General features: G+C 31.3%; 1 protein-coding gene across 1 annotated transcript; it reads right to left on the bottom strand.

Annotated features, from left to right (window-relative positions):
• Window positions 1-2,284: 2,284 nt before the first annotated feature.
• On the bottom strand, window positions 2,285-6,845 carry LOC100816928 (cytokinin riboside 5'-monophosphate phosphoribohydrolase LOG7). The gene is made up of 7 exons (XM_003519078.4): window positions 6,608-6,845; window positions 5,432-5,529; window positions 4,714-4,744; window positions 4,309-4,408; window positions 4,079-4,149; window positions 2,839-2,982; window positions 2,285-2,629 (listed from the first exon to the last, which is right to left on the bottom strand). Exons 1-7 carry the CDS (start codon window positions 6,713-6,715, stop codon window positions 2,537-2,539), a joined length of 645 nt encoding a protein of 214 aa, XP_003519126.1. The 5' UTR covers window positions 6,716-6,845; the 3' UTR covers window positions 2,285-2,536.
• Window positions 6,846-9,320: the final 2,475 nt, after the last annotated feature.

Below are 9,320 nucleotides of genomic sequence, written 5' to 3'. Positions count from 1 at the left end.
ATATCATATGGTTTTGATTCATGTCAGCTTTGTTAATTGTTATAACAACAAAGAATTTGAATTTGTATGATTTGTTTAGATACTAAGTCCTTTCCCTTGAATACCATGCAAAATAGAAACATTGTGGCTGAATATTGGCGTCCCTTGCTAGTTTGTGTTAGTTTCTGCTTAATTTCTTGCAATTTAATGGTTCAATTTTTTATCGAATTTGTATCCAAAGAGAAAATGGAAGACAAACTTTTACTTGATGGCGCTTGGAAGCTATAAGTAAATTAAAGGTCCCAATATGACTAAACTCCTTTTTAAAATCAATTTTAAGAAGAAAAAAACAGTTTGAAAATCATTTTACTTCTTAAAATCGATTAAAACTAATTCAAAATCAAGAAATAATTCTTTATAATCAGATCAGTTTCATATCAATTTACCAAATCAATTCACATCGGGTTAAAACCGAACTAGTTAAACACAAGTTTGATTTGATTTTTTTTTCCTAAAATCGGTTTTTGTCCAGGCCTACTTCTCACTTCTCCAACCATGGTCAAGTAGATAGCAATGTCATCAACATATTTGTCTTAGGTCCATTAAGAATGAAAATATAAATGTACATTACAATAAAATAGTTATGTTATGTTTTAATATTTTAATAATTAATAGGTAAGAGAAATAAATAATTAAAAATGAAATTGAAAAGTATATGACTATGGATTACAACAAACACACATCCAGACACACTCACGCATATGCACATATTAGAAACACTTTAATTATAAAATATTAAAATAATTTTATAGTCTAGAAATATAAAAAATTAATATTAAATTCATAATTAATATTATTGTATTTTAAAAAAAAAAAATTGGCCTTAGGCCCCAGATACCTAGATACGGCTATATAAGATACTGATCTTTCATTATGGAAATAAGAAATAAGATAAATATGAAGGTTTTCTATTTCTAAAAATGAACCAATTTAAAAGGTGATACTGTTAAACTCATTTTCTTAGAAATCCTTTAGGATACCTCGGTCGAAATAAACACCTTCCTAATTTTTTTTGTAATATATTACATGTGTGACAACTGCGTACAAGAATTGATGAATTCAAAAGGTGAATTATAGTGTCAATATACAAATTTCACCTAGTCTAGACATATCAACTATTTCCATCCATTCTTTTTGGAACACTAATTAATTACAGTGAACATTCTCATGCGTCTAAATTAACCATGTCGTGATATGTTGCGCCAACTCTTATAGATTAGCTTACAAAACACTAAACATGTAATAATCTCACCCTAAGAAAACAGGTTCAGTGGTTTCCATTTTCAATGGTTAGTGAGTAGAAGACAGCCTATGACATTTGTTGCCGCAACTAGGGAACTATAATCATGTGGTCATTTTGATGCACGTGACAACACTTTGTGCAATGAGACATCTAATCTAATCTGGTATGTAACTATTAATCCCTTATGAAAATTATTGTGCTTTCTAATTATTTATAATTTGGGACTAATATCATCGTGCCAGTACTAGCACCTTCCCCCCCAAGAATATCGGTATAATGCTTGTAAACAGCAGTGCAATATATAACACAATGATGATTAAGAGAGCATTAATCAAACATTAAAGAAATCATAAATCTGAATTCAAAAGCAATAATAATTGAGTTATCTCATTATTTGGAGCTAGATGACGCTGTTTCTTCGCTAATAAAAATTCTCCTATTTTAAATAACAATTATTAAAGTGTTGTCCTTGAAGGGTTCTAATACTCTTTCTGATTTCGGATATATAAGGAAAAACAATATTTCAAACTAATTAAAGATTATAATAAACTTCACTCAATTTTTTTATTTTATTAAAAATAAACTTTATTTCTTAAATTTTCTGTTATATTAATTGATGAAAGATTTTAATTTAGTGAACACTTATTTTAAATAAGAATACTCTTTCTCCATTTTAAAAGTCCCAAGTTTTTTTCATTTTTAAAAGTCATGAGATGCAAATCCCGAGAACTAAAGTTGTTAAAATAAAATTTGAATTACATAAAAGATATTTTACAGATAATTTTATTAAATATGATAGACTTTATTAAGATCTGCTCATGTTTTGAATCATCACATGTTTATATTTATATATATATATATATATATATATATATATATATATATATATATATATTATAATAAAAATCCGGATTAGTCAAAATTAATCCGGAGAGTTTGTTGGAAAAAGAAAGAAAAAAAGAGAAGCCATAAAAGAGAGGGGTGAGGGGGAAGAAAAGGCCATGATCAGTAACATAACTTCCATTGATGATTTTCCATATTTTTTAAACTACCCTCATTCCCTGTATAGTAGGGGCATCAACATAAATTGGAAAAACAAAAAAAAGGGATGGTGTATGGTCCTACGATTCCTATGCCCATATATATTGACTATTTTTATGTACCCAAAATACATTTAAAACAACAAAATGATCCATAGAAGACCCCAAAACTATGGTGTTCATTCATCAATCACCCACTAAGCGCATAGATCGGTCACATGGCAACTTCTGATTCAGGCACCACATAATTTAGCCTGTCTTCCCACACCAACTTGGATACAACTTCATCTCTCTCAGGTACATGTTCCTGCTTCACAAAACATTAAAATGATTATTGTTATTGCCTCTCCAACATGCCCACTTGATTTTAGCAACTTTATTTAGCCATTATTAGTATCTTAATTTCTTAATTAATTCTTAAACATATGATTTAATCATATTAATTTTATGAATCATGAACCATAAAACCTCAATTGTTCACTAAAGTGAGGTAAAAATTTAAAATGTTACACGCACCTCTAGCTCTCTAACCAAATCTTTGGCTGTGGGTGCTGACACGATAATGCGACGTGCTTTTGGTGAAATAAAGCCTTCATCAACGGCCTTGTCAATGAAAGACAACAAGGAATTGTAAAATCCTTCCACATTCAATAGGCCCACCTGCACCACAAAAAATTGGGACAACCAAACACCGTGTTATAATTAATAGTAGTAGCTACATCTGTATTATGTATGCAATTTTCCACTAGTCTTCCATTGACCACATTTAACTTTAATTTTGATGTTGTGTCGTTTCCCTCAATCATTTTCTATGCTTATTGATCATGGCATCATATCTTTCTCCCATTCAAACGGAGAACCATCAAATAATGTAACGTGACAACGATTAACTATAACAAAATCTCAGATATCTTCTCATGTGAATGTGTGAATTAAATACACATGTGTTTGTTCCATTACGAAGCTTCCTTGTGTTGTCCCATTCGGATAAAAAAAATTGTGGGAAGTATAAACTTAAGCAGGCTAGTTAACTAAAAACGCGTATCTAATCCAATTAAGCAACATTACAATTGATGATACGTAGAATTACGACATTAAAATATGGAGGTAGTGAATGAATACGCAATATCATGCGTCATGTATGTAGAAGCAAAGTTGCTTAAGGCAGGTATTAAAACAATTAACAGGGCAAATAATATGAGATTTGACTTCTTGATATTTTATAACTATATAACAGAAATACGATTCCAGAGAGATCATAAGAGGCAAGTGAAGCTTTTTTTATTATTAATTTTAAAAGCTATAGTTTGTAATACAATATTATATTCCATTCCCACCTTTCGGCATTTCTAGGTCACTTATTCGTGTTTACATTTCAACTAATCTATAGTTTATTTAATTAATTTCCAAACTTATATACCAAAATAAAAATGTTTAGTGTACAAATTTATCTCACTCGATTATAATATTTTTTAACATTTGAACTAATAACTTAATATAGTTTCCCTTTTATCCTATCTTATCAATTTTAAAAGATTTATGTCTAATTTGGCAGAACATAACATTTATAAACATTTTTCTACAATAATACCATCTGAAAACAGATGCCAACAAAGAACTTGGTCAATGAAGTTCCTAACTAACGTCACTAGTATCTCCCTTTGAATAGAACAACAAAGAGCAACTACTAGTACGTCATATAATTTGTCGAATCACATAATTATAAAAATGAGGATTATTAATAAGTAGTTCTTACCGGTTTGCTGTGGATCCCAAGCTGAGCCCATGTAATGATTTCAAGCAGTTCTTCGAGTGTTCCATATCCCCCTAATGTTTGATAACAACAAGACATGAGTAACAGCACCATGTATGAATGTTATTTATTACTTAAAAGACCAATAAAACCCCACTTCACATGACTATGTCGCTCGTTTCTTTCAGTTTTTGTCTTTGTGTCACAATATAGTTATTAGTTATAAACCATACCAGGAAGGGCAATGAATGCATCAGCTTGACGAGCCATCTCAGCTTTTCTTTGATGCATATCGGATACTGCTCTCACTTCCCCAATAGGATCACCAGTTATCTGCATTTCCAACATACACATTAATATACGCATAAAAAGTATAAAAAAAATACACATGAAGAGTCATTGACCACTAGTATTTTAAAGTCCAGTTTAATTTCTACGTACCATTTGTGTAAAATAAAATTACACTATCAACCAATAAGTCATAAAATGTGTGATTTTCAAGATAATTATTGTGAAAATCAATAAAGTAGTATATACAACAATTTGTCATTGGATGAAAGTGTAATTTTACACTATTTTCTCTTTTTATTCTAACAAGATTGTTTGTGTCATAGTAGCAAGAGACAGCAGTGATTTACCTCTCTTGGCATGAGGCTTTTTGGGATAACGCTGCACAAAAACAAGTCAATGATGCACATCATCAGTCAAAAGATAGAAGAGGAAATATTTTAAACAAAAAATGATTATTACAATAAACAAAGAACAAAAAGAAACCAAAGACCAATTTGAATTCCCCTTAATCATAAAATGCACTTTAAGCATGTATTGAGATTGCATGCAAGGGGAAAGAGTAAAATAAAAATTTAAAACCAATGGTGGCTCCAATTCCAGAGCAAAAACTTTTCTACCCTCCCTTTCCGTAAAAGGGCCAAAAGGCATTGAACTTTTATCCAACAGAGCAAAGCTGCTTCAAAAGGCTTCTAACCATAGGTAAAGGTTAACACCTTTTCCCCCTTCACCCTAATGGAACATAAAGCCATAATATTAACCATCACACACAGGGAACTTATATTTTATTTAAGTCCAAAATGCTTCCTTTTACCCTACATTTGGAAGCTTTAATCAAAGGGGCTAAAAAAATGTCCCACGTTGCCAGTTTTTTATCCAATGATGTCCTTTGCATGAACTCATTTCTTAGGAAATAGGGAAACACGCATGGGTCAGTATGTAAACAGAATAAGGATACAACATTATAACCCACTTTGTAGTAGCAATCACTAAAATGATTAAGTTGGTCTATAACATAAAAACGTAGAGATATATATATAGAGAGAGAGAGAGAGAGAGAGAACAAACCCCAGAACATGGCGCCCACCATCATGAACTGCCTGAGAAACTAGACCCATCAAGCCCACGCTACCACCTCCATAGACCAAATCAATTCTTCTCTCAACCTTCAAAAAAAACACATTGAAGACCAAACCGATTAGACACGTGTCATGCACTAATCATCATCATGGTAAGAAACCAAACATGCTAAGTAATTGGACACACACAAGATAAAATAAAATAATGTTTTTATTTTATTTTATTATAGTATTGGATTAGTGGTCAATGGTAAAGTTTGGTCACAGGGAAAAATCATTTTAAGGATGCAAATAAAAATAACCCCTCGACCACAGGGAAAAATCATGGAGGTGAAGCTTGTGGGGAATGCCAAAGGTTAAGAGCACGCTTCATAGTGTAATGATACCAAAATTGCACGTTCGTTACCCTTGAAACGCGCATAGAACATTTTTTTTCTCTTTTTTTTTTCTTCAGTTGGAAAATTATTGAGAGAAAAAAAATAAACATGTTAGAGGCAAAAACATAGATCATGCAAGAAGGCTGCTCAACTGACAGCAGGTTCCAGCCTTGCAATCTTCTCTTTCATGACAAACTCTTAACCTAAACCATTCTCATTCCTCAAAGATCATAACCTAGCTAGCGTTGAGTCTTGAGATATTATTTGTTAGGTAAGAAAATTAAAAAAAAAGGAAAAAAAAAACAACAACTACCATACAGCTTATGAAGGGGAAGAGGTTTAAAATGGAGAAAAAAAATGAGAAGTTACAAGGAAGGAGGAGAAAGTGCCGCAGAGTTTGAAGAAGAAATAACTTAAAAGACCCTTAAATGAAGCAAGTTCATGGAACATAAATTTGTGAAAGTAATAGCTAATAGGACAAAGAAAAATAATGCAAAAGGGTACTAAGAACCATGTAGATGCAGATTTAATTTAAGCCGTGCTTTTAGGTTTAAACTTTTTTATTAATTTTTTTACCGCCTCCAACTATAGACCATATGAACATAAAGGAGAGAAAGAATGCAGGATTTGACAAAAACATACAAGTGGGTGTCTTTTTCATCTGAAAAGGGCCTCTTATAAAGAAGAAGAAGAAGATTAACTGAACTTCATGAAAGTGATATTGTTATTCAACGCTAGAAAAGTAATAGTTTTTTTAACTGGAAGTGTGGAAGTTAAATAATTATTACCATCTCCTTGCCAAGTTCCACAGCAGCTTCTTGGTAACTGGCTTTGTTACCAGAACTGCTTCCACAGTACACACAAATCCTCTTGAACTTGGATTTGGTCTCTTCCATTTGGGTGTGATGTGCAGTTCTCTAACTCTAAGCAAAACAAAAGGGGTTGGGAATATGAGAGGAACGAGAGAACAAAAGAGAGTGACTATTTGTTAGTGCATAAGTGAATGGGTGTGTGTGTGTGATGTATATATATATAAAGTCTGGCCCCTTTCGTCAATTGGAATTTTTTAAATGACAAGAATGCTTTTCTGAGTTTTCTCCCTTTTGGTCTTTTCCGAGTTAAAGAGAGTTTGGCTTGTTTTTTCCGCGTTGAGTCATTGACCAAAGCGGAAAAAGCGAAACGAAATACTGTATTATCATTTTCCTCCAACATATTTTGCGATTTATTATTATAGGCTGAAATAATTTGATTCTTCACGGTTTTGTATTTTTTTAGTCATTTATGATTTAAAATTTTAACTTTTGTCTTTTATGTTTGTGAATAATCTAAAATCAATGGTTATTTCATACATTAAATTAAATGATGATGTATCTTTAATTTTATTATTATTTATATTAAGTTTTTTATTATTCATTTTCTAACGTTAAAAATTATTTATCAAAAACATTTAATAAGTATTAAATAATTTAATTTGAATATGGGGAATAACAATTTTTTGATTTTTTTTATTGTCAAAAATTGTTTAATACTTATTAAAAACTTCAGACAAAAAATTTTCTAACGATTTAACCAATAGAATACTTGTTATAATATTAACAATATATATAACTTAAGTATAAAATTTATAAATTTATTAAATATCAAATCATACGATTCAACTAATGATCCACTGATTGATCCAATAATTCAATATCATGGTCAAATCAATTACTAATATATTTTGATAACATTAATTTGATGTGATACTATCGATAGGGAACCTAACAAAATTTACAATCAAAATTCATGGTAAAAGTAGGATAGTCAAAATTTAAAATGTAGCTCATGGAAGAACTCCTTATTAACATCATAAATAGAGTTAGACACGAGAATAAGTCACCTCATTTAAGCTTACATCCGCAAAACTCATCTTGTGAAGTCTACAATTTAAATGGGTTCTATTTTAGCGAGTCTGCAACTTCATTGTTTAAACCACAAGCTAAATGGAGAACTTTTTTTGAATAATTGTTAATGGTTTGGCAAGTGCACAAAATGTCCAAGTAATAAAAATTCAGAAGTGTGAGTGTCAAATTCCATAGGACTTTGTTTTGTACTTGTATTGTATAATTTCCAATTTTTAATAGAAGAAACAAAGAGAGATAAATGATAAATAAAGGGAACAGGAATTAATAGCAGATAGTTGTAGAAAAAGAAAATAATATGAAGCAAAATAATCAATAGAGAATTCAATGGGATGAGAATGTTATGACCTAGCATGCCTTGTTTGCCTAAGATGTATAGTTTTTAGATTTTTCTTTATCAATCAGGTAAATTTATCCTACCCACATCTATTTGATTACTTGCCCCTGATGTCTCATGATGACAAACCTATTTTACCTATCTATCTCTCAAATGCCTTTGAACAGATTCAACAGATAAAATGCATAAAGCTTTCATTCTAGATGCGTGCTTTGATGCATGGGCATAATGCAATCATTCTATGTCTAGCAGTGATTTTATTATGATATATTTTCCTTTTAGTTCTATTAGAAGTTATCCTTTGTCGAGCGTCTAACCCTTAAAATTGATGCATGCATACCTTCATTATATTCTTATTAGGGATTACCCTCTATCGAGCATCTAACTCCTTAAACAATGTAAAGATGAGTAATACATAAAATTGAAATAGGAAAAGATAATAGGATAGAAAACACCTATTGCATTGATAAATATGAAGTACATCATACATCTCTTGGCTTTTTCGGCCTGTCAGGCCCTAACTAAGGGTTTAGCCTCTCATGGCCATGAGAGCCTTACACTGAGATAGGGGTATAAGAACTGGTGGAGGAGAAGGGATGGAAGAAGGGAATAGAGAAAATCATGAGAGAGAAGAGAGAATTCCCTAAGGAAGACTTCTGAGGCTTTAGGTGTGTATTAGAGTGCTTTGAGACTCGGTGTGTCCTTTCCCTTTGGCTTAACTCTCTTTTTATAGTTGTTGGAGTGGACTTGGTCCTGCATACTCACACTTTGCTCGTTAAGCACAAGTGCCTATTTTCGTGCTTAGTGCGCTCTGCTCACTGAACCCAGGTACCAGTTTTTGTGCTTAGCGGGCGCTGAGCGCTTCTTGGGCTCGGCCTGATGCTAAAATCTTCATCTTTTTTCATATTTTCTACATCTTTTTACTTTTAATCCCTCCAATTTTTATATCTGCAAGCCGTAAACAGAAGAACATCAATTCCTAACAATTAAGTATGAATAACTGCTAAATAATTATTTTTAAAGATATTTTAACTATTTTCATAAAAAAAACAACTCTTATTTAGCAGTTATCAATAGTCCTTGATCTTAAAAGCCATTGCATCCTTTTTGCTTTTAGATTTGTGCGTGAAACGAAGGATTGCTTAAGTTATATTGGTGTTATCACTTATCAATGTTACCCCTAATTATTTAAAAAAAAAAGTTATTTTATAGTAAACCAACGAAACCCATTAAAAAAAGATTAAAATTATTATTTTTTTAAAT

Source organism: Glycine max, chromosome 2 (genome assembly GCF_000004515.6).
Source record: "Glycine max cultivar Williams 82 chromosome 2, Glycine_max_v4.0, whole genome shotgun sequence".
NCBI lineage: Eukaryota > Viridiplantae > Streptophyta > Magnoliopsida > Fabales > Fabaceae > Glycine > Glycine max.
The sequence above is the reverse complement of the archived record's forward strand: the minus strand, read 5'-3'. Positions and strand labels throughout refer to the sequence as shown.